Source organism: Rana temporaria, chromosome 9, assembly GCF_905171775.1.
Source record: "Rana temporaria chromosome 9, aRanTem1.1, whole genome shotgun sequence".
Lineage (NCBI taxonomy): Eukaryota > Metazoa > Chordata > Amphibia > Anura > Ranidae > Rana > Rana temporaria.
This window is the reverse complement of record NC_053497.1, coordinates 167084735-167111566: the sequence shown is the minus strand read 5'-3', so window position 1 is coordinate 167111566 and position 26832 is coordinate 167084735. Positions and strand designations below refer to the sequence as shown.

The 26832-nt window shown below is 46.9% G+C and overlaps 1 protein-coding gene across 1 annotated transcript in view; it reads left to right on the top strand.

Moving 5' to 3' along the window:
* The first annotated feature begins 778 nt into the window (after positions 1-778).
* LOC120914299 (HLA class II histocompatibility antigen, DM beta chain-like) overlaps positions 779-26832 on the top strand; it is a 48852-nt gene continuing 22798 nt past the window's right edge. Inside the window, exons 1-4 of the mRNA XM_040324932.1 lie at positions 779-986; positions 4519-4806; positions 9483-9758; positions 12708-12824. Coding sequence (XP_040180866.1) covers positions 818-986; positions 4519-4806; positions 9483-9758; positions 12708-12824 — 850 coding nt within the window. The 5' untranslated portion in view covers positions 779-817. The remainder of the gene's footprint in view (positions 987-4518; positions 4807-9482; positions 9759-12707; positions 12825-26832) is intronic.

Below are 26832 nucleotides of genomic sequence, written 5' to 3'. Positions count from 1 at the left end.
AGTCTCTTACGCCGTCGGATCATAACTGCATATTTACGCTGGCCGCTAGAGGCGTGTACGCTGATTTACGCATCAAAATATGTAAATTAGCTAGATACGCAAATTCCCGAACGTACGCCCAGCCGACGCAGTACAGTTACGCCGTTTACGTTAGGCTTTTCCCGTAGTATAGTTACCCCTGCTATATGGTGGCATAAGTGCAGCGTACCAATGTTAAGCCGTCGTTCCCGCGTCGAAATTTGAAAAAGTTACGTCGTTTGCGTAAGTCGTCCATGAATGGGGCTGGACGTCATTTACGTTCACGTCGAAACCAATGACGTCCTTGCGGCGTACTTTGGAGCAATGCACACTGGGAAATTCCACGGACGGCGCATGCGCCATTCGGGAAAAACGTCAATCACGTCGGATCAAGCCTGATTTACATAACACACGCCCACCTCTTCACAATTTGAATTAGGCGGGCTTACGCCAGCCTATTTACGCTACGCCGCCGCAACTTTTTTTTGAGAATACGACACTTGCCTGTAAAAGTTGCGGAGGCGTAACGTAAATAGGATACGTTACGCCCGCACAAAGTTACGCCATTCTACGTGAATCTAGCCCTTTGTCTAAAAACAGGCTCGGTCCTTTAGTGGTTAAAGTCACGGCTGATCAGTGTATACATAGACAAATGTTGTGCATGCAAATGAATACAAAGACCTTTACAGCAAATGTATTCATATAAAAACTCCCCGAACACACCTTTGGTGTGTAACTTATAATTGTGACATCTGAAACAAAAATCCCCTACCAGTAGGCGCAAGTTACCTAGTAACAGATGATGTCATCGCCTCCTGATTTTCCATTGGCTGCAGAGTTCAGGACAGAGAAACAAACTTCTGGGTTTCAGTTCTGCCCGAGGACTGAATTAGACGACTCTGCAGAGATGAACGCCGCTTCTACCGCACTTCTGCTGATGTACGGCTCGTTATGGCCGTTCGGATCAGGTAATGTATTTATTCATCTATATTACCATCTGTGTAGGAGGAATAGCTTATGAAGAATGTGAATTATCTACCTAATTCTGCATCGTAAATTACCCCCATAGCTCCCTCTGTCCCTGATTTCGAGGGACTGTCCCTGATTTGGAGCATTGTCCATCTGTCCCTGATTTCGAGGGACTGTACCGTATTTGGAACAATGTCCCTCTGTCCGTCTTTCCTCCTCATTTGTCCCTCATTTTGGTCTGATCCATATAATTGTATATAAAATACACTACTTATCTTTCAAGAAGTGTTTCCCAGTGCTAAACCTTCCATCCAATTTCTACATTGTTGCATTTGTAAAATTCAAAAGCCAATATAAAGGAATAGTAGAGGTAAGGCAAAAGCTAAAAACTAATATTTTTTTGGGTATAATTCCCCTTTAAGGGGCGTGACAGGTGGGTGTGTCCTATGCCTACATACTGTTCCTAATAGGTGTCCCTCGTTAACCTCTTTCCAGTGTGCTGGGGTTCTATGCTGAGAGCATGCACACTGACCGAGCATGCACACTGACCGAGCTAGCAGGGAGGGCTTCTGATCATGTGACTGTGTAATAGCCAATCACATCGATCATGTGATAAGGACACGGCTCCACCTCTCACCCTTAACCACTTTAGCCCCGGACCATTTTGTTGCTAAATGACCGGACCACTTTTTGCGATTCGGCACTGCATCGCTTTAACAAACAATTGCGCGGTCGTGCGACGTGGCTCACAAACAAAATTGGCGTCCTTTTTTCCCACAAATAGAGCTTTCTTTTGGTGGTATTTGATCACCTCTGCGGTTTTTATTTTTTGCACTATAAACAAAAAAAAAAGCGATAATTTAAAAAAAAAAATTCTATACTTTTTACTTTTTGAGATAATAAATATCCCCAAAAAAGATATAAAAACATTTTTTTTCCCTCAGTTTAGGCCGATAAATATTCTACATATTTTTGGTAAAACAAAAGTGCAATAAGCGTTTATTGATTGGTTTGCGCAAAAGTTATAGCGTCTACAAAATAGGGGATAGTTTTATGACATTATTATTAATATTTTTTTTTTACTAGTAATGGCGGCGACCTGCGATTTTTATCGGTACTGCGACAAGTGCTATAAAAAATGCACTGATTACTGTGAAAATTACAACGGCAGTGAAGGGGTTAACCACTAGGGGGCGCTGTAGGGGTTAAGTGTGACCTCATGTGTGTTTCTAACTGTAGGGGGGCCGGCTGGACGTGTGACGTCAGTGATCGTCATTCCCTATATCAGGGAACAGAGAAGAACGGGGAAGGTTTGTTTACACTCGCCTCTATTCATTCTTCAGCTCCTGTGACCCGATCGCGGGACTCCCGCAGTGATCGGGTCCGCGGGTCCAGTGGGCGCGGTCAGGGAGCTTCGGACCGGGTCGTGAGCGCGCCGCCGGTGGCGCGCTCGAGACCCACAGCTGGGCTCTTAAAGGGGACATATATATATATATATATATACGCCCTTGTGCCCAGCCGTGCCATTCTGTCGCCGTATATAGTCGTGCGGCGTGGCTAAAAAAAAATCCTGATCACTTCTGTAAACATCCCTTGTGACAGTAATAGGCAGTGACAGGTACTCTTTATGGAGGGATCTGGGATCAAAAAGACCCCAAACCCCTTCTCTGCACTTCAAAGTATTCAAAACACCAAGATCGGCGCTTTTGAATAATGTGGATTTTTTAAATCTGCTGCCGAAGCAAACCGGAAGGGACGTCGCTTTCGGGTTACTACATTGGTAACTGAATCAAAGCCGAATCCGGATTTGTTCAGGACTCCGGCCAGCTGGTGAGATGTGCCGGGCCGGAAAAATCCACGCATGCTCAGAATTAGAATTTTTTTATATATTTTTGGGGGATATTTATTATAGCAAAAAGTAAAAAATATTGCATTTTTTTTCAAAATTGTCGCTCTATTTTTGTTTATAGCGCAAAAAATAAAAAACGCAGAGGTGATCAAATACCACCAAAACAAAGCTCTATTTGTGGGGAAAAAAGGACGCCAATTTTCTTTGGGAGCTACGTCACGCAATTGTCAAATTAAAGTTAAAGCGACGCAGTGCCGAATCGCAAAAAGGGGCCTGGTCCTTTACCTGCATAATGGTCCGGGTCTTAAGTGGTTAAAGGGACAGTGTAAAAATAAAAAATAAGATTTTTATTTTTTTTAAAGCGCTCCATCCCTCTGTGCTCACGCGCTTAAAGAAAACACATACGTAAGTCGCGCCTGAAAATGTAAACAGTGTTCGGTTCACACATGTGAGGTATTGCTGTAATCGTTAGAGCGAGAGCAATAATTCTAGCACAAGTTCTCCTCTGTAACACTAAACGGGTAACCGTTACAATTTTTTAAAGCATCACCTATGGAGACTTTTAAGTACTGTAGTTTGTTGCCATTCCGCGAGCGTGTGCAATTTTAAAGCACGACATGTTAGGTTTTCTAATCGCCATAATATCATCTTTCACGTTATACAAAAAAATTGGGCTAATATTAGTGTTTATTTTTTGTTTAATTCATTAAAGTGTATTTTTTTCAAAAAAATTGCATTTGAAAGACTGCTGCGCAAATACAATGGGCCAGATCCACAAACGAATTACGCCGGCGTATCTATGGATACGACGCGTAATTTTTAAAATGCCCCGTCGTATCTGTGTTTTGTATCCACAAAACAAGATACGACTGAATCTGGGCTCGACCCGACAGGCGTACGTCTTAGTACGCCGTCGGATCTAAGGTGCATATTTACGCTGGCCGCTAGGTGGTTCCCCCCAAAATCTATACCAGACCCTTATCCGAGCACCAGCCCGGCCGGTCAGGAAAGGGGGTGGGGACGAGCGAGTGCCCCCCCCCTCCTGAGCCGTACCAGGCCGCATGCCCTCAACATAGGGGGGTGGGTGCTGTGGGGCAGGGGGGCCCTGAACCCCCAACCCCAAAGCACCTTGCCTCCATGTTGATGAGGACAAGGGCCCTTTCCCGACAACCCTGGCCGTTGGTTGTTGGGGTCTGCGGGTGGGGGGCTTTTTAGAAACTGGGGGCCCCCTTTAATAAGTCGTTCGCGAATAGGGCTTTGCGTAGAATGACGTCAACGTCGTAAGCATTGGCTTGTTGAGGGTTAATTTCGAGCCTGCGCACTGGGATACCCCCACGGACGGCGCATGCGCAGTTAAAAAAACGTCATTTACGTCGGGTCAAGACGTATTAACATAAAACACGCCCCCATCACATACATTTGAATTGCGCACCCTTACGCCGCCTAAGTTACACTACGCCGCCGGCGGAACTTCTTTCAGGATACCAAAAAAAACTGTAAGTTACAGTGGCGTATACGCTACGCCGGACGTAAGAATGCGCCACGCTACGCGGATCTTCCCCAGTGTGACATAAAATATTGCAACAATCCCCATTTTATTCTCTAGGATCTCCGCTAAAAAAATGATATACTGTATAATGTTTTGGGGGTTCTAAGTAATTTTTGATCCATTTTTCTTGCAGGGTATGTGATGCAGGAGATTTCCATGTGCTTATTCGATGATAACAAGGAAGGAGACATCATATTTAAATATCAGATCACTTTCAATCGCCAACCATTTCTGTATTATAATGAGAATGACAAACAATTTAATGGGTGTTTCAACTGCATTCCCCAGATGCAGTATCTCTCAGACCAGGTTGCTCAGCTGTTGAATAAAAATCCAAAGTATGTGGACCTAGTAGAAGGAGAGGAAGGACGGTGCAAGGAGGACGTTAGGACCTTCTGGAACAAGACAGTGGAAAGGAAAGGTGAGTTCCTCTATTGGCTGCCTGGAGACTGGGATCCCTATATCCCATAGTAGGAGGTTATTATCAGATCGGGATTTGGAGTTTCCACCCCTATTGCTCCCCTGTGCTTCTGCATGCATTTCATGTCAGCGGAAGATAACCATTCCTACAAGTTCCCCTGATGAAGCAGACTGGATCCATGAAACGCGTTGAGGATATATTCCTTATCAACCAACATAGGGCTAGATTCACATTGAACCGCGTATATTTGCGGTGGCGTAACGTATCCGATTTACGTTACGCCTTCCGCAACTTAGGCCCCATACACACGACCAAACATGTCTGCTGAAACTGGTCCGCGGACCAGTTTCAGCGGACATGTTCGGTCGTGTGTACGGCCGACCGTTTTCCAGCAGACAAATGTTTCTTAGCATGCTAAGAAACATGTCCGCTGGAAGCCTGTCCGTCGGACATGTTCGGTCTTCTGTACAGACTCACCGGACATGTCCGATCGGCCGCCATCCCTCGCATGCGTCGAAGTGATTCGACGCATGCGTGGAAGCTTTAAACTTCCAGGGCCGCGCACGTCGCCGCGTCATCGTCGGGGCGACGGGGCGGCCACGTCCCCGGGTATCGTGTACGCGTGGTACACACCATCAGACAGAAATCTCCAGGCGGACATGTCCGCTGAAAACAGTCCGGCGGACCGTTTTCAGCGGACAGTCCGTCCGTGTGTACGAGGCCCAAGACGGGCAAGTGCTGTATTCTCAAAGCAAGTTGCAAGTTGCAAGTTGCGGCGGCGTAGCCGCATTTTTGGATCAGGGGGGCGTGTTTTATGTAAATGTACTGTGACCCGACGGGATTGACGTTTTTCCCGAACGGCGCATGCGCCGTCCGTGGAATTTCCCAGTGTGCATTGCTCCAAAGTACGCCGCAAGGACGTCATTGGTTTTGACGTGAACGTAAATGACGTCCAACCCCATTCACGGACGACTTAGGCCTAGTACAGATGAGAGGATTGATCCGCGGATACGGTCCGCCGGACCGTATCCGCGGATAAATCCTCTCGAGGATTTCCACGGATTTTGATCCGATGGAGTGTACTCACCATCGGATCGAAATCCGCGCCGAAATCCCATCGCGATGACGTGTCGCGCCGTCGCCGCGATGATGACGCGGCGACGTGCGCGACGCTGTCATATAAGGAATTCCACGCATGCGTCAAATCATTACGACGCATGCGGGCGATCCATTCGGACGGATTGATCCGGTGAGTCTGTATAGACCAGCGGATCAATCCGTTGGGATGGATTCAAGCGGATAGATTTGAAAGCATGTCTTCAAATTTTTATCCGCTGGAAATCCATCCCAGGGGATAAAAATCCGCGGAAACAGATCGGCTGGATTGTACACACCAGGGGATCTATCCGCTGGAGCCGGTCCGCGGATCAATTCCAGCGGATGGATCCTCTCGTGTGTACGGGGCCTTGCGCAAACAACGTAACTTTTTTAAATTTCGACGCGGGAACGACGCCCATACTTAACATTGTTACGCCGCACTTACGCCACCATATAGCAGGGGTAACTATACGCCGGGAAAAGCCTAACGTAAACGGCGTAAATGTACTGCGTCGGCCGGGCGTACGTTCGTAAAATCGCGTATCTAGCTAATTTGCCTACTCAACGCGGAATTCGACGGAAGCGCCACCTAGCGGCCAGCGTAAATATGCAGTTACGATACGACGGTGTAACACAGTTACGCCAGTCGGATCTACGGGAAATCTTTGCGGGAAATCTATGCGGGAAATCTACGGGAAATCTATGCGCAACTTAGAGATACGAGTGCGTATCTGGAGATACGCCGTCGTATCTCGTTTGAGAATCTGGCCCCTAGATTTTATGAGATTAGACACATAACTACTGTACTGTACATGGATAAGATGATTATGGGGTAGTAGATTTGGATATAAAAAATGAAATGGAATGCAAGATACATGCTCATTGGGGGATACTTTCATGCTGCTGCTGTGCTTTTAACACAGTCCAGCATTTGCGTCCATAGAAGCAGAATGTAGGACTCCCCAGCCCCCACATCATTGGATTTGACAGCAGCAGGAGCCAATCGCTGCGCTGCTATCAATCTATCCAATCAAGAGCCGAGAACCCAGGGCAGAGAGGTATAGCGCTTTTCCGCCGATGGATCGAAGGGGGTCAGGTGAGTAAAATGGGGAGGGGGCTGGGGGGCCGGTCACTGTCAGACGTTTTTTCACCTTAATGCATAGGATGCATTATAGTGGAGTTCCACCCAAAAATGGAACTTCCGCTCTTTAACCACTTAAGCCCCGGACCAATATGCTGCTAAATGCCCAAAGGCGTTTTTACAATTCGGCACTGCGTCGCTTTAACTGACAATTGCGCGGTCGTGCGACGTGGCTCCCAAACAAAATTGGCGTCCTTTTTTTCCCACAAATAGAGCTTTCTTTTGGTGGTATTTGATCACCTCTGCGTTTTTTATTTTTTGCGCTATAAACAAAAATAGAGCGACAATTTTGAAAAAAATGCAATATTTTTTACTTTTTGCTATAATAAATATCCCCCAAAAATATATATAAAAAATATTTTTTCCTCCGTTTAGGCCGATACGTATTCTTCTACCTATTTTTGGTAAAAAAAAATCGCAATAAGCGTTTATCGATTGGTTTGCGCAAAATTTATAGCGTTTACAAAATAGGGGATAGTTTTATTGCATTTTTATTAATTTTTTTTTTTTTACTACTAATGGCGGCGATCAGCGATTTTTTTCGTGACTGCGACATTATGGCGGACACTTCGGACAATTTTGACACATTTTTGGGACCATTGTCATTTTCACAGCAAAAAATGCATTTAAATTGCATTGTTTATTGTGAAAATGACAGTTGCGGTTTGGGAGTTAACCACAGGGGGCGCTGTAGGAGTTAGGGTTCACCTAGTGTGTGTTTACAACTGTAGGGGGGTGTGGCTGTAGGACTGACGTCATCGATCGAGTCTCCCTATAAAAAGGATCACTCGATCGATGCGCCGCCACAGTGAAGCACGGGGAAGCTGTGTTTACATACGGCTCTCCCCGTTCTTCAGCTCCGGGGAGCGATCGCGATGGAGCGGTTATAAACGAATAGCCGTACCATCGTCCCGGATCGCTCCCCGCGGGTTACCGACCGCCGCATGTACCGGGGGGGTCCCGATCGGACCCCCGACCCGCGAAAAGGCAAGGACGTACGTGTACGCCCATGTGCCTGTACGTGCCATTCTGTGGACGTACATACACATGCGGCGGGCGTTAACCAGATAATTGTCACTGGTCCCAAAATAGTGTCAAAAGTGTCCGCCATAATGTCGCTGTCCCGATAAAAATCGTAGATCGCCGCAATTACTAGTAAAAAAGAAAAAATGCCATAAATCTATTCCCCTATTTGTAGACGCTATAACTTTTGCGCAAACCAATCAATATACGATTATTGCGATGTGTAGAAGAATACATATAGGCCTAAACTGTGAAAGAATTTTATTTTCAAAACCAGAGGTGATCAAATACCACCAAAAGAAAGCTCTATTTGTGGGGAAAAAAAGGACGCCAATTTTGTTTGGGTGCCACGTCGCACGACCGCGCAATTGTCTGTTAAAGTGACGCAGTGCCGAATCGCAAGAAATGCTCTGGTCAGGAAGGGGGTAAATCCTTCCAGGGCTGAAGTGGTTAATGAACACTGTAGATATAAAAGAATTTTAAAAATTATAAAAAAAACTTTAAAGATGATGGGCTGGATTCAAGAAGCAATTGCGCCTGTGTAACCATAGGTTACACGGCGCAATTGCTTACTTGCCCCGGCATAACGAGTGCTCCTGATTCCGGAACCTCGTTACACCGACTGCAGCCTAAGAAATGCGCGGCATAAGACTCTTATGCCCGCATATCTTAGGCTGCATTCTTGCGATGGCCGCTAGGTGGCGTTCTTGTTGTGCTCAGCGTATAGTATGCAAATTGCATATTAACACCGATTCACAACGTTGCGCGAGCCCTGCGTACGCAATTTACGTCGTTTCCGTACGGCGGTTTTTGCGTAAGGCTGCCCCTGCTATTAGCAGGGGCAGCCGATGTTACGTATACCCGTCGTTTCCGCGTCGCGAAATTTGAATTTTACGTAGTTTGCGTAAGTGAATCGTGAATGGCGCTGGACGCCATTCACGTTCACTTTGAAGCAAATGACGTCCTTGCGACGTCATTTGCCGCAATGCACGTCGGGAAAGTTTCCCGGCGGAGCATGCGCTCTACGATCGGCGCGGGAACGCGCCTAATTTAAATGATTCCCGCCCCCTACGGGATCATTTAAATTGCGCGCGCTTGCGCCGGGCATTTTGCCGGCGCGCCCACGCAATTTACGGAGCTTCTGCTCCGTGAATCAAGGGCAGCGCAGTAAATTTGCGGGGGCGCAGGGCAAAAACGTTGCCCTGCGCCTCCGTAAATAATGCGCAATTCTACCTGAATCCAGCCCGATATGTTTCAGCAATTGTTTCAGCAATTGTGTGTACATTTGCTGTATTGTGTCGGAGTGTTCTATGTATCTGTTTGTGATAACCCCAATATAAAATATCCATAGAACAGCGCATAGAAGTTTTAGCATTTTTTTGTTTCTAATGTCTCTAATTTTCTCCCCATCCAGTGAAGCCGTCAGTGGAGGTCTTTTCACCAGTTCAAATCCATCCTGAGGGCCTCCCGGTTCTGGTCTGCCATGTGTGGGGATTTTACCCCCCAGAAATCAGTGTAGCCTGGTTTAAAAATGATGTTTTGGTGAAGAACTACACAGAGGCTGAGCGGAGCGGAGACTGGACCTACCGTATCATGGCCGTCCTGGACATGCGGGACTCCCTCCCCGAAGACAACTACACCTGCCTGGTGAATCACCCGAGCCTGGGCATGGCAATAACCAGGAGCTGGAGTGAGTGTGACCACCCTATCGAGACGGGCTTCCTGCACCCCCAATGTGTCTCTGTTACCCCCCTTATTAAAGCTCAACTCCGGGAAAAATAGATTTTTTACATTAACTACTTCAATACCGGGCACTTTCACCCCCCTCCTGCCCAGGCCAATTTTCAGCTTTCATCACTCTCACGCTTTGAATGACGATTGTGCGGTCATGCTACACTGTACCCAAGTTACATTTTCATCATTTTTTTTTTTTTTGTAGACCGATAGAACTTTCTTTTGGTGGTATTTAATCACAAATGAGTTTTTTATTTTTTGCTTAAGACAGAAAGTTATAAAAAAAAAGGTTTTCTTAGTTTCTGTTAGAACATTTTGTAAATAAGTAATTTTTCTTCTTCACTGATGTGTGCTAATGACACTGCACTGATAAGGAGGCAATAATATGCAGCACTAATGGGCACTGATAGGCTTTACTGATAGGCACTGATGAGGAGTCAATAATATGCAGCACTGATAGGCTGTACTGATAGACACTGATAGGCTGTACTGACAAGCACTAATGGGCACTGATAGGCTGTACTGATAGGCACTGGTGAGGAGGCAATAATATGCAGCACTGATAGGCTGTACTGATAGACACTGAAAGGCTGTACTGATAGACACTGATAGGCTGTACTGACAAGCACTGATAGGCACTGATAGGCTGTACTGATAGACACTGATAGGCTGTACTGATAAGCACTAATGGGCACTGATAGGCTGTACTGATAGGCACTGATGAGACGGCACTGATGAGGAGGCAATAATATGCAGCACTGATAGGCACTGAAAGGCTGTACTGATAGACACTGATAGGCTGTAGTGATAAGCACTAATGGGCACTGATAGGCTGTACTGATAGGCACTGATGAGACGCACTGATGAGGAGGCAATAATATTCAGCACTGATAGGCACTGATAGGCTGTACTGATAGGCACTGATGAGGAGGCAATAATATTCAGCACTGATAGGCTGTACTGATAGGCACTGATGAGGAGGCAATAATATGCAGCACTGATAGGCACTGAAAGGCTGTACTGATAGACACTGATAGGCTGTACTGATAAGCACTAATGGGCACTGATAGGCTGTACTGATAGGCACTGATGAGATGGCACTGATGAGGAGGCAATAATATGCAGCACTGATAGGCACTGATAGGCTGTACTGATAGACACTGATAGGCTGTACTGATAAGCACTAATGGGCACTGATAGGCTGTACTGATAGGCACTGATGAGACGCACTGATGAGGAGGCAATAATATTCAGCACTGATAGGCTGTACTGATAGGCACTGATGAGATGGCACTGATGAGGAGGCAATAATATGCAGCACTGATAGGCACTGATAGGTGGCTCTTATGGGCACTGATGGGCACTGCCTGGCATCACTGATGGGCACATTTGGGGCTGCACTGGGGTTGCCACCTTTTCTCCAAGCCAAGCCCAAACACTTTAGTGACCTAGGATACCTTTGGGTGCCCCAAGGAGAGTAGTAATGCGATGCGCATAGCGTGCCACAGCGAACAGTGGGTGTGGCTAAATTGCTCTTGCAGACATCATCGCCCTGCCCCCCAGGGATGCCGAACCTGCCCACAGACAGCCGCCCACACTTTCTGGATGGCAACAGATTTGTGTGTGACTATTTAGTTTTTTGGGGGCCACAGCCTGGTCTGAATAATGTGTCTGTGTTTCAGTCCACCTGAAACCCGGACACAAGATTCAAAACTCGGACTGTCCGGGTGAATCCTGGACAGGTGGCAACCCTAGGCTGCACTGATGAGCAGGAGAGGAGGCCTGATTTTCCTCTGCTTCAGTTCAGTAAAACCTACAGGTCTTGCCCCTCCCTTAGCTTGTGATTGGACAGTGAAGAAAAAAGCAGCAGACTGCTGACCTCTCTGTCACTCTGCTCTCTCCTCCTCTTAGCATGCTCCTTTGTTAGCGCATGAGCACGGCAACACTACTGATTGTCTCGTTTTGCTGCTTCTCCCTCTCATAGTCTGAGCTCTGCTCTACTGTACATGGGATTGCGGGGGGCTGAGGCCAAGTCAAAGTCTGTTACATTTGGGAATGTATTATTGAATACAGAACGATGTCTGCCTGGAGTTCAGCTTTTTATTCTTCTCTGGCCCAGATTCAAGAAGCAATTGCGCCCGCGCAACCATAGGTTACACGGCGCAACTGCTGACTTGCCCGGCGTTACGAATGCTCCTGATTCAGGAACCTCGTTACACCGACTGCAGCCTAAAATCTGCGCGGTATAAGGCTCTTATGCCCGCATATTTTAGGCTGCATTCTTGCGGGGGCTGCTAGGGGGCGCTCCCATTGTGTATCAGCGTGTAGTATGCAAATTGCATACTACCACTGATTCACAAGCTTGCGCTGACCCCGCGCAAGCCAGGTACGGAGTTTCCGTACGGCTACTTTAGCGCAAGGCTGCCCCTTCTAATAGTAGGGGCAGCCTGTGCTAAAGTATAGCCGCCGCTCCCGCGCCGTGAAATTTGAATTTCACGGCGTTTGCGTAAGTGATTCGTGAATGGCGCTGGACGCCATTCACGTTCACTTTGAAGCAAATGACGTCCTTGCGACGTCATTTGCCGCAATGCACGTCGGGAAAGTTTCCCGACGGAGCATGCGCTGTACGCTCGGCGCGGGAGCGCGCCTAATTTAAATGATTCCCGCTCCCCGGCGGGATCATTTAACTTGCGCGCGCTTACGCCGGGCAAATTTGCCGGCGCGCCCTCGCAGTCCTCGTGAATCGAGGGCAGCGCAAAATATTTGCGTGGGCGCAGGGCAAAATCGTTGCCCTGTGCCCGCGCAAATAAAGCGCAAGCCATGCTGAATCTGGGCCTCTGTCTTTTGTTGTTGAAGATTCTCAGGAATATAATTCACCTTCATCTCCTTGTTTTTGTTTGGACAGAACACGGCTTGACCAACATACAGATCATCAAGATCGGCGTCGCTTCGGTGGTCTTCGCGTTGGGACTCGTCTTCCTTATAACAGGAATAGCTTGTTGGAAGAACGCCAAGAGAAGCGGTAAGACAGCCAATAAAGGGGACTAATGCGCCGTTGTACGTGGATCTACCCCAATTGTCTTTTTTTTGTGCTAGGAGGGGAAATAGTTTTTTGGAGGGAGATTTGTACTAGTAGGGATGTTTGGGGGGCATTTGTGCTAGGATGGGGAAATGGGGGAGTTGCGCTAGGATAGAGGGTTGGGGGAGGTGAATTTGTGCTAATAGGTGGGATTTGGAATGGGGGGGGGATTTGTGCTCGGAGGGAAAATATGAGAGGTATAGGACGTGTGCTGTTAAGGGGGATTTTTTTTGGGGGGGGTGGGGGATTTTGCTGGGAGGATATGCGGAATGAGAGTATTTGTGCTGGGAGGGGGGATTTCAGCAGGGGGTGGATTTGTACTGAGAGGAGGGGAATTTATGCTTAGAGAGTAAGCATGCAGATAAGTGCTCAATTTTTTTGGGGGGGGGGTTGCAGGCAGATATTGCTCATACATCCCCAAAAAGACTTGCAGCTGTAATTGCAGAGAAAGGTGGTTCTACAAAGTATTGACTCCGGGGGGCGCCATACAAATGCACCCCCCACTTTTCACATATTTTTATTTGTAAAAAATGTTGGAAACCATTTATCATTTTCCTTCCACTTCACAATTATGTGCCACTTTGTGTTGGTCTATCACATAAAACCCCAATAAAATACATTTACGTATTTTGGTGTGGAAAATTTCAAGGGGTATGAATACTTTTTAACCACTTGCTTACTGGGCACATATACCCCCTTCCTGCCCAGGCAAATTTCAGATTTCAGCACTGCGTCGTGCCTCCCAAACAAAATTGGCGTCCTTTTTTCCCCACAAATAGAGCTTTCTTTTGGTGGTATTTGATCACCTCTGCGGTTTTTTATTTTTTGCGCTATAAACAAAAAAAAGAGCGACAATTTTAGGCCGATACGTATTCTACATATTTTTGGTAAAAAAAAAAAAAAACGCAATAAGCATATAGTGATTGGTTTGCGCAAAAGTTATAGTGGCTACAAAATAGGGGATAGAATTGTGACATTTTTTTTTTTTTACTAGTAACACGGCGATCTGCGAATATTATGGCGAACACATCGGACACTTTTGACACATTTTTGGCACCATTAACATTTATACAGCGAACAGTGCTAGAAAAATGCACTGATTACTGTATGAATGTGACTGGCAGGGAAGGGGTTAACACTAGGGGGCGAGGAAAGGGTTAAATGTGTATCCTGGGAGTGATTCTTACTGTGGGGGGAGGGGACTGATTGGGGGAGGTGACCGATGGTTGTCCCTATGTAAAGGGACACGGCATCGGTCTCCTCTCTCCCTGACAGAATGTGGATCTCTCTGTTTACACAGAAATCCACGTCCCTGCTCTGTCATTGCCAATCGCGTAGTGTAAACGCGGCAGGCGTAAGGGCGCCTAATTCAAATGGGTTGGAGGGGGGCGTGTTTAATGGTAATGAGGCTTGACCTCACGTTTTTGACGTTTTTTTGTCACTGCGCATGCGCCGGGCGACTACATTTCCCAGTGCGCATTGCGGCTAAGTACGCCGCACGGGCCTATTGATTTCGACGTGGACGTAAACGAAGTAACTCCCGATTCGCGGACGACTTACGCAAACAACGTAAAAAATTCGAACCTCGCGGCGGGAACGGCGGCCATACTTTAACATTGTTATTCCACCTCATAGGTGGAATAACTTTAGGCTGCCTAAGGCCTTACGGAAACGGCGTAAATCGACTGCGGCGGCCGGGCGTACGTTCGTGAATCGACGTAGAAACTCATTTACATATTCTACGCCGGCCGCAATGGAAGCGCCACCTAGCGGCCATCCGAAAAATTGCAATCTAAGATAGAACGGCGCAAGCCGGCCTATCTTAGATATGTTTAAGCGTATCTCTGAGCATATGCCTAAACATAAGTCGGCGTAGATTCTGAGTTAGGTCGACTTATCTACTGATAAGTCGGCCTAACTCTACCTAACAGGTTATACGCCTAGTGCGAGGGGCGGCCTCAGTTGCTAATTTTAACATTATATACGAAACGGCTTCAGGGAACCTTAATTCTGAATGTTGCACTGACACCTTGTGGCAATTGTTGACCACTGCAGGCTTATGCAATGAAAGGCAATTTGTATGAACTGATGCAATGGTTGGATATCCGATGAAGCTGACTTTCATCAGGCTTGCCTACACACCATCAGTCAAAAATCCGACCGTGTCCAAACGCGGTGACGTATAACACTACGACGTGCTGAGAAAAATGAAGTTCAATGCTTCCGAGCATGCGTCGACTTGATTCTGAGCATGCGTGGATTTTTGACTGATGGACTTCCACACAGACGATCGTTTTTTTTTTTTTTCTATCGTTTTTAAATCCATAGGAAAAATTTAAAACATGTTCTATTTTTTTAACCAATGGAAAACAAACCGATGGGGCCCACACACGATCGGTTTGACCGATGAAAACAGTCCATCGGTCTGTACAATCGTGTGTACAGGGCATTGCGCGGTTAACAAGCGTTTCGCAATACAGGCAATATGTTTGTTTAAATCCTGACTCGGTTTGCGAGTGTTGTCTTGCAAAACGAGCAGGATTCAAGCCTCTGTGATGTGCAGTACCGCATTTGGCCAGAGGTGCGGGGGGCGCCGGAGCCGATCTGAGCCATTCGGAAATACTCAGAAAAACTCAGTTCCTGAGTGTTTCTAAACCTTTCCGGGGGTTCCCGAGGGTAGTCGAATGATCTCTGAGTATTTACGAGTCTCTCCAGCGCCCTTCTACCTCTGGCCACATGCGGTATTGCATGCCATAGAAGTCAATGTGGAACAAATTATTTTGATTTCCTTGACTTCTATGGGGAAACTCGCTTTGATATGCAAGTGCTTTGGATTACAAGCATTCTCCTGGAACGGATTATGCTCGTAATCCAAAGTCCCACTGTATCTGGGTTTTGCAAAAGCATTTCATACAGTTCCCCATAAATGCTTAAGCAGGACATACACGGTCAAATTTCGAACAAATTTTCTTTTCAAAATCAGAAAGTTTGTGTTTTTGTGATCCGATGATGCTACCATTGATTTTCAAAATTAGGTCGACCAAACCTTCATGTTGCCGGGAATATTCGTTTCTCTCCGGGAATATTCGTTTCTCTCCGGGAATATTCGTTTCTCTCCGGGAATATTCGTTTCTCTCCGGGAATATTCGTTTCTCTCCGGGAATATTCGTTTCTCTCCGGGAATATTCGTTTCTCTCCGGGAATATTCGTTTCTCTCCGGGAATATTCGTTTCTCTCCGGGAATATTCGTTTCTCTCCGGGAATATTCGTTTCTCTCCGGGAATATTCGTTTCTCTCCGGGAATATTCGTTTCTCTCTGGGAATATTCGTTTCTCTCCGGGAATATTCGTTTCTCTCCGGGAATATTCGTTTCTCTCTGGGAATATTCGTTTCTCTCCGGGAATATTCGTTTCTCTCCGGGAATATTCGTTTCTCTCCGGGAATATTCGTTTCTCTCCGGGAATATTCGTTTCTCTCCGGGAATATTCGTTTCTCTCCGGGAATTTTTTTTTCTATTACATTTCTAGCACAATTCTCCCCATCATTGATCAGAAAATCGTTTGTTTTTCAAAAAATTTCCAATATGTCGGATTCCTCAAATTTGGAAAATCGGCTGTTGCTGCAGCCCACTAACGGTGCGAAATTCGTACGAAAATTAGTTGATACGATTTTCTAAAGAAAATTATTTCGAAATTCGAACCGTGTATGGCCGCCTTTAATCTACAAACTGAGGTCTACAGGTGTGGACCATAAAGTCTGTTCTTGGATAAAAAAAATGGTTACAGGGGTGTGTCCAAAGGGTGGTGATAAATAACAAATCCTCAGACTGGTCTAGAGTGGTAAGTGGGGTACCCCAGGGTTCTGTATTGGGACCAATGTCTGTTTAACCACTTCCCGCCCGGCCTATAGCCGATTTACGTCCGGGAAGTGGTTATGAAATCCTGACAGGACGTTCTAGAACGTCCTGCAGGATTTCATGCCGCGCACGCCCGTGGGGGCGCGCATCGCGGCGATCGGTGATGCGGGGTGTCAGTCTGTTACCCTGCATCTCCGATCTCGGTAAAGAGCCTCCGGCGGAGGCTCTTTACCACGTGATCAGCCGTGTCCAACCACGGCTGATCACAATGTAAACAGGAAGAGCCGTTGATGGCTCTTCCTCACTCGCGTCTGACAGACGCGAGTAGAGGAGAGCCGATCGGCGGCTCTCCTGACAGGGGGGGTTTCGCGCTGATTGTTTATCAGCGGAGCCCCCCCTCGGATCGCCACACTGGACCACCAGGGATGCCCACCCTGGAGCACCAGGGTGGGCAAAAAAAAAAAAAAAAGTCTAAAAAATAAATAAAAAAAAAAGCATAAAGAAATAAGATGCCAGTCAGTGCCCACAAATGGGCACTGACTGGCAACCTGGCAAAAATCAGTGCTGCCACCCCAGTGTCCATCAGCGCCACCCCAGTGTCCATCAGTGCCACCCCAGTGTCCATCAGTGCCACCCCACAGTGCCCATCGATGCCCAGTGCCCACCTATCAGTGCCCATCTGTGCCACCCATAAGTATCCATCAGTGCCGCCCATGAGTGCCCATCTGTGCCGCCCATGAGTGCCCATCTGTGCCGCCCATGAGTGCCCATCAGTGCCGCCTATGTGTGCCCATCAGTGCCGCCTATGTATGCCCATCAGTGCCGCCTATGTGTGCCCATCAGTGTCGCCTATGTGTGCCCATCAGTGTCGCATACCAGCGCCGCCAATCAGTGCCACCTCATCTGTGCCCGTCAGTACTACCTCATCGATGTCCATCAGTGCCATCTCATCGGTGCCCATTAGTGCCGCCATATCAGTGCCCGTAATTGAAAGAGAAAACTTATTTACAAAAAAATTAACAGAAAAAAATAAAAACGTAATTTTTTTTCCAAATTTTCAGCCTTTTTTTAGTTGTTGCGCAAAAACAAAAATCGTAGAGGTGATCAAATACCACCAAAAGAAAGCTCTATTTGTGGGTAAAAAAGGACGCCAATTTTGTTTGGGTACAGTGTTGTATGACCGCGCAATTGCCATTCAAAGTGCGACAGTGCTGAAAGCTGAAAATTGGCTTGGGCGGGAAGCTGCGTAAGTGCCTGGTATGGAAGTGGTTAATTTATTCATAAATGATATAGAGGAAGGGATAAATAGCTTGATCTCAATTTTTGTGGACGACACAAAAACAAGCAGGCCAATAACTTCACATCAAGATATAGAAATGTTACAGAAAGACCTAAACAAAATAATGGGGTGGGCAACTACATAGCAAATGAGGTTTAATGTAGAGAAATGTAAAAGTAATGCACTTGGGGGGCAAAAAACATAACTCACTAGGGGGAGAACCTCTGGGGGAATGAAGGATGGGGAAAGATCTGGAGGTCCTAGTAGATGACAGATTGAGCAATAGCATGCAATGTCAAGCTGCAGCTACCAAAGCCAACAGAATATTAGCATGCATTAAAAAGGGGAAATACTCCAGAGATAAAACTATAATTCTACCACTTTATAAAACTCTGGTCCAGCCGCATCTGGAGTATTCTGTCCAGTTCTGGTCACCAGTCCTCAGAACGGATGTGCTGGAGAGAGTCCAAAGAAGGGCAACTAAATTAATAAGGGGACTGAAGGATGTCAATTACGAGGAATGACTACAAGCACTAAATCTATTCTGACTGGAATATGCGGCAGCTGTCATTGGTCACAGCTGATCACATGGTAAGGAGCTGCCATCAGAGGCTCCTTACCACGATCGGAGATGCGGTGTGTCAGACTGACACGCTGCGCCAGCGATCACCATGCTGCGTGCCCCCCGCGGGCATGTTATCCTGAAAGATGTCATATGACGCCCAGTCAGGATAACAGAACCACCGCCTGGCCATCATTCTGCTATAGGCCGGACGGGACGTGGTTAGAGAGGTCATACAGACTTCCTTAATTAAGTGATTGTGAACGCATATATATATATATATATATTTTTCTTTAAAACAACAAACATGTTATACTTACCTGCTCTGTGTAAGGGTTTTGATCATAGCAGCCCTGATCCTCCTCTTCTCAGGTCCCCCTCTAGCTCTCGTGCCCCCTCTTTGCTATGGGGGCACTCATGCGCACTCACTCCCAAGCTGGCTCTGTGTGTCCAGCTCCACCTAACTTCCTCCTTACTGGCTGTGATTGATAGCAATGGGAGCCAATGGCTTCTGCTGCTGTCTCTGAGCCTATGAGGAGGGAGAGAGACACTGCTCTCATGCACATTGCTAAATAGAGATTGGGCTCAGGTATGTATAAGGGGGGCTTAGAGAGAGCTGCACTCTTCATGCAGAGAATGCATGAAAAATTATACTTACCTGCTCTGTCTAATGGTTTTGCACAGAGCAGCTCCGATCCTTTTCTTCTTGGGTCCCCCGGCAGCACTCCTGGCTCCTCCCCCTCTACAAATGCCCCCAAAAGCAAGCGGGCACCGGTGCGTTCTTGCTCCCGAGCCCCGCTCTGTGTATCCATTAGACACAGATCCATGGCTTGGCCCATCCTCCTCTTTTTCCTCATTGGCTCACTGGCTGTGATTGACAGCGGTGGATGGCAATGGCTCCCACTACTGTGTTTCAACCAATAAGGAGAGAGAGAGACCCGGGACAGCCGAGGTACATGCCGTGTATTGAGAGGGGGCTCAGGTAAGTATAAGGGGGGCTGCGGGGGGAGCAACACACAGAAGGTTTTTACCTAAATAATTGAAATGCATGAAAGTAAAAACCTTCAACTTTTACAAACACTTTAATCCCTTGGCGCAGGCTCTTTTAAGAGGTTTGGCATTCCAAGAGGCAGGGCGGGGCTTGTGACCATGTGGCCACCGTGATTAGCTGTCATGGCGGTCACATGATCGGAAAACTACCAATCGTGAGAAGTGATCGGGAGTTTTTCGTGAGCCTGTCGGTCACTGATCCGGGAGTGCGCAGGGCGTGTGCTCTGGGCACAGCTCTATCGGCACTAATGCACACAATTATGTGGCCCCCCAGCCCCCGAGAGGTCACCGATTTGCGTACACCTAGGGGTTAATTTTAGGGTTGTCCCGATACCACTTTTTTAGGACCGAGTACAAGTACCGATACTTTTTTTCAAGTAGTCGCTGATACCGAATACCGATACTTTTTTTAAATGTGTCCCCCCACATATTGCAGCCATGTCCCCCCACATATTGCAGCCATGTCCCCCCACATATTGCAGCCATGTCCCCCCACATATTGCAGCCATGTCCCCCCACATATTGCAGCCATGTCCCCCACATATTGCAGCCATGTCCCCCACATATTGCAGCCATGTCCTCCACATTCCAGCCGTGTCCCCCACATTCCAGCCGTGTCCCCCACATTCCAGCCGTGTCCCCCACATATTCCAGCCGTGTCCCCCACATATTCCAGCCGTGTCCCCCACATATTCCAGCCCTGTCCCCCACATATTCCAGCCATGTCCCCCACATAATGCAGCCATGTACTCCACATTCCAGCCATGTCCCCCACATTCCAGCCATGTCCCCCACATATTCCAGCCATGTCCCCCACATAATGCAGCCATGTACTCCACATTCCAGCCATGTCCTCCACATTCCAGCCGTGTCCCCCACATTCCAGCCGTGTCCCCCACATTCCAGCCATGTCCCCCACATTCCAGCCGTGTCCCCCACATTCCAGCCGTGTCCCCCACATTCCAGCCGTGTCCCCCATACCTGGATGCCGCACGTGCCGCCGTTAATCAGCGTGCGGGGGAACAGCTTTCGTTTAAATAGCTGTATCCCCGCCGCGTATAGACACTCCCCCTTGCGCGGGATTGGACAGATCGTCCGTCCAATCCTGCGCAAGGGGGAGTGTCTATACGCGGCGGGGATACAGCTATTCAAACGAAAGCTTTTCCCCGCACGCTGATTAACGGCGGCGGCTTTGCGGCGACGGGTTTGCGGCGGCGGTGGGGGAAAAGTATTCTATTTTAGTATCGGGGGTATTTGCGGGAGCACGAGTACTCCCGCAAATACTCGGTATCGGTCCCGATACCGATACTGGTATCGGTATCGGGACAACCCTAGTTAATTTAATTTTATAGTGACCCATACAGTCTATGACCACTGATCACACGCTCGGATCTCATTAACATCTCTGCACCTTCTTTCAGAGGTTTCCATAGTGGATGAAGGATCTGTGACTAACGTATCCACGTCTCCTCTGCTTCCTTGTCCCTCACTAATGGAAGAAGATATGGATCTCGGGGAGGAGAGTGAGACCCGCTCAGTGCAGGGGGAGCTGTCAATGGGGGATCTATCAAGCCTCTCCTCCTGGGGGGTTTCCACCATCCCTTTCTATCAGGGGTGTGCACTAAAGGATGGGGATGAAGCACAGGCTAATGACAGACGCTGTGTCCCCATTTAATGTCACCATCTGTAAAACAGGCTACTAACACAGCAAAACTCAGCAGCCGTTATTGCCCCATAGCAACTAAATAATTTATCTTTTTTTTTTAAGCCCCCATTCACACCGTCATGCGATTTGACAGTTCGCACTCCATTGCCGTCAATGGAACCGTTCATGAAAAAGGTTCCTGCACTACTGTTTACCGATTTTATTGCGACTTGTATAGACTGAAATGAAGTCACAAGTCGCAATGAAATGGGCAATGCAAATCGCACTGGTGTGTGGCTTTTAATCACATAGAAGTAACATGATTTCAAAGCTGCACCAGTGTGAACGAGGGCTAAGAGATGAAAATAAGAATAATCTGGATGCTATGGGGCAGCAAGACTTCCCTAAGGCCCCTTTCACACTGGGGCGTTTTTCGAGCATTATTCGAGCGAAGCCTCATCTGCAATCCCAATGTGCTGGTAAAGCGCCGCTAAGACCCTAACGTTTTAGGGCATTTTTGCAGTGCCTCAGTGTGAAAGGGTAAGGCGTTTTTACAGCGCTTTCAATTCATTTCAATGGAGAGGGGCGTTTTTGGAGCGTTTTTTTTTTCAGCGCCCAAAAGCTACTCCAAAGATGCTGCTTGCAGGACTCAGTGTGAAAGGGTCAATTGAGATGCATGGAGAGCGTTTTATGAGCGTTTTCATAGCGCTATTTTTAATGTTAAAACCCTGTAAAAACGCCTCAGTGTGAAAGGGGTCTTAGGCCTTGTACACACGGTCGGACGAAACCGATGTGACTGGTCCGTCGGACCGTTTTCATCGGTTCACCTCTGAAGTGGCCGTACGGCCTGATATGCGTACACACCGTCAGTCCAAAATCCAATCGGGTCAGAACGCGGTGAGGTCAAACACACGACGTGCTGAATAAAACGAAGTTCAATGCTTCCAAGCATGCGTCGACTTGATTCTGAGCATGCGCGGGTTTTGAACCAATGCTTTTCTGTACTAACCATCGGTTTGGACCGATCGGTTCGATTTTGAAGCATGTTTTAAAATCTTGGACCGAAGGAAAACAGACCGATGGGCTATACACACGGTCGGTTTGGTCCGATGAAACTGAACCTCGGTCCATTCTCATCGGTTCGGTACGACCGTGTGTACGGGGCCTTAGAAACTCTGGTAAATGGGGCTCTGCGATCTCTATTGCTGTCTGATGTAAAGTCCTATTGTAGTTTTTCTATGAATTACATGCGATGAGCAGCCAAAAGAAATAATAAAAAATTCTTACATTTGTAATGAGGCCAACTGATCCCCATAGTGAGGCCAAAGAGCTATTGACCTTAAAGTGGTTGTATATCCCTTTCTTAAAGGGGTTGTAAAGGTACATATTCTTTTCCCCTAAATAGCTTCCTTTACCTTAGTGCAGTCCTCCTTCACTTACCTCATCCTTCCATTTTGCTTTTAACCTCCCTGGCGGTCTTCCCGAGACTGACACGGGGTTAGATTTTCTTGCTACTATCGGTAACCCCGTGTCAGTCACGGGCTTGCCTCGCTAGATCCACAGGCACTTTTTACTTACCTTGTCCCTGGATCCAGCGATGCCACCGCGCTGTGTGAGCGAGTGGGACCTCGCTCGATTCACATAGTGCCTCCGTGTGACGCCGATCTCCGTTCCCTGCGACGTTACGACGCACGGGGACGGAGAACGGCGCCAAATTCAAAAACGTAAACAAACACTATACACACAGTATACTGTAATCTTATAGATTACAGTACTGTATGTAAAAAAAACACACCCCCCTGTCCCTAGTGGTCTGCCCAGTGTCCTGCATGTCATTTTATATAATAAAAACCTTTTTTTCTCCCTGCAAACTGTAGATTGTCCATAGCAACCAAAAGTGTCCCTTTATGTCAAAAATAGTTTTAGATCAGCTAAAAAACAGCGATAATAAATTATAATCACTTGCAGAATTGTGCGATAGCGATTTGTGGGGAAATTCGTCATAAAAAAATAAAAGTAATGACAGCGACAATTCTGCAACTGAGCAAATTTCAGTGATTTTGATTTGATTACATTATTGAATAATTTTTATTATAATTATATTATTATTTGTTATAATTATTTATAATTATTTATTATATTATAATTTATAATTTTGTTTTTAAAAAAATGTAATACACGGGATGCCTATTAGAAGCTTGTTTGGTCAGATTTAAGTGAGTTATTTCTAAAAATTACAGACCTACAATATAAAACGCCAAATTTCCTTGCAAATAATGGTACCGCTTTTAGCATGTTTTTTCTGAAAGAATCATACCGCCAGGGAGGTTAAATGTCCTTATTTCTTCTGAGAAATCCTCACTTCCTGTTCTTCTGTCTGTAACTCCACACAGTAATGCGAGGCTTTCTCCCTGGTGTGGAGAAAGCCCCTTGAGGGGGCGAGCAGGCATGTCAGGACACTCTCTACTTTGCAGATAGAGAAAGGAGCTGTGTGTTAGTGGGCGTCCTGACACTCCTGCTCGCCCCCTCCCCCCTCAAGAGGCTTTCTCCACACCAGGGAGAAAGCCTTGCATTACGGTGTGGAGTTACAGACAGAAGAACAGGAAGTGAGGATTTCTCAGAAGAAATAAGGACATTTAAAAGCAAAATGGAAGGATGAGGTAAGTGAAGGAGGACTGCACTAAGGTAAAGGAAGCTATTTAGGGAAAAAATGTTTTCCTTTACAACCCCTTTAAGGCCCATACACACAATCTGACTTTTCGACAACAACGGTCCGACGGACGTGTTTAATCGCATAATCCAACCGTCTGTATGCTCCATCGTAAAATCCAAAGTACAAACACGCATGCTCCGAACCAATCGGACAACAATAGTATAAGTTGCCCAAAGGGTGGCAGTAAAGAGCTGAAAAACCACCTGATTTGGTGAATGTTGGCTAAAAAAGTCCTGCTGTGTGTATGCAGAACAGGTTCACGGACAACGCCCTTCGGACCAAAATCCACGGAAAAGTCAGATGGAAGTAAAATCATGTGTACGAGGCTTAACATTTTTACCTACAGGTAAGCCTATAATCAGGCCTATAATAAGGCTTACCTGTAGGTAAAATGAATATCTCCTAACAGTGGCGTAACTAGAGACTTCAGGGCCCCGGTGCAAGAAATCATGAAGGAAAGAAAAGACTGATTTTGATACTTAATTTTTTTACACTATACAACAAAGTAAAACAATTCTGTTTCCAGAATTGGTTCCAGCGGACACGTTTCTTAGCATGCTAAGAAACATTTGTCTGCTGGAAACCTGTCCGGTCGGCCGGAAAATTGTCCGGTCGGCCCTACACACGACCGAACATGTCCACGGAAACTGGTCCGCGGACCAGTTTCAGCAGACATGTTCGGTCGCGTGTACGAGGCCTGAGAGGGAGGGTCAAGCGTTGCAAAAGGTAATAACTGTGGGGGATGGGCTGATGGATAAAATAAATGTACAGTTGTTAGGTGGGTGCAGGGTAGGCCTCTCTGAAGCAATGACTTTTCAGGGATTGTCTAATGCCACGTACACACGATCAAATTTTCCATCGGAAAAACCTTGGATGGTTTTTCCGACGGAATTCCGCTCAAGCTTGGCTTGCATACACACGGCCACACGAAAGTTCTCTGAACTTTCGACCGTGAAGAACGCAGTGACGTACAACACTACGACGAGCCGAGAAAATTAAGTTCAATGCTTCTGAGCATGCGTCGAATTGTTTCCTAGCATGCTTCGAAATTTTGCATGTCGGAATAGCTACAGACGATCGAATTTTCCGCTTGTAATTTTTTCCTTCTAAACATTTAAGAACCAGCTCTCAAACTTTTGCTGGCAGAAATTTCCGACAGGAAAAGTCAGATGGAGAATACATACGGTTGGAATTTCCGTTTAAAAGCTCACACCTGACTTTTGCTGTCGGAATTTCCGATCGTGTGTACGGGGCATAAAGGTTGACAGAGTAGGGGATAGTGGGATTAACTGGGGTAAGGAGTTCCAGAGGATGGGAGAGGCTCTGGGGAAGTCCTGGAGGCGAGCATGGGAGGAGAAGTCAAGAGAGCTAGAGATTACAAGAGGTCTTAGGAGGAATGAAAGGAATGATTTGGTTGGTATTTTGAGACAAGTTTGGTGATCCTTAAAGGGGTTGTAAAGACAAAAATATTTTCCTCTTAAATTAAAGTCTGACAGGAGCTGATAAAGTAAAAAGTAATGTTTTGCATTATAACTACTTTGATACCTGTTGAAATTGAGCTGTTTTATTCACCTCCGTCACTCCTGAATCATTATTCTCACTGACTTCCTGGTTTGCGGTGCGCATTCATTCTTGCTACATCACGGCCCAATGGGAACTACAGTTCCCATTAGGCTTAGCCTCCATGCCTGTGGGGGATAAGAGAGCATCTTCACGCAGGGCTGTAGTCATAGGGAGGGGGTGAGCACATTCTGCTTTCCACCATGCAAAACAGCTCAGATGCTGGTGGAAAGCAAGAAGAGGAGTGACAGGAAATGGCATTTTCAAACCTGGATTACTGTATTTTGGAGGGCAAAAGGGAAAAACGAGGCAAGTGATATTTAAATGCTCTACCCTACAGCAATCAATTGATCTAATAAAAAACAAACCTTTAGTGTTCCTTTAAGGCTCCATTCACAGTTGTGCGACTTGTCATGTGATTTTAGACACATAAAGTTGCATGACAAGTTGCATCCTATGTATTTCAATGGAGGCTGTTCAGATCTATGCCACTTAAAGTCGCAGCAATTTTAACCACTTCAGCCCCGGAAGATTTTACCCCCTTAAAGACCAGAGCATTATTTGTGATACAGCACTGCGTCGCCTTAACCACTTCAGCCCCAGAGGATTTGGCTGCCAAATGACCGGGCCACTTTTTGCGATTCGGTACTGCGCCGCTTAAACTGACAATTGCGCGGTCGTGCGACGTGGCTCCCAAACAAAATTTACGTTCTTGTTATCCCACAAATGGAGCTTTCTTTTGGTGGTATTTTATCACCTCTTTGGTTTTTATTTTTTGCGCTATAAACCAAAATTTGGGAAAAAAAGCAATATTTTTGATTTTTTGCTATACTACCGTATTTATTGCGGTTTAACGCGCTCCCTCGTATACCGCGCACCCCTAAAGTGACCCCCAATCCTGTGGAAAAAAAGTTATTTTTGTACTTACAGTTTTGGTGTTTTGCGCGGCGTCCATCGGCGGCCTCGTCGGGTCCGGCGTCCTTCTGCGGCTTCGGGTGTCCTTCTGCGGCTTCGGTGTCCTTCTGCGGCGGGTCCGGTGTCCTCTTCGGCTGGTCCGGTGTCCTCTTCGGCGGGTCCGGTGTCCTCTTCGACGGGTCCGGTGTCCTTTTCGGCGGGTCCGGTGTCCTCTTCGGCGGGTCCGGCGTCCTTCTGCGGCGTCCTCCCCGCTCGTTTCCTGCGCCGAGTTTTGAATACTGCGCCAGCATATACCGAGCGCAGTACACTCGGGCAGGCTCGGCAACTGTCGCGCTCACGTCCTGTACGTCCAGGACGTGACCGCGGAAGAA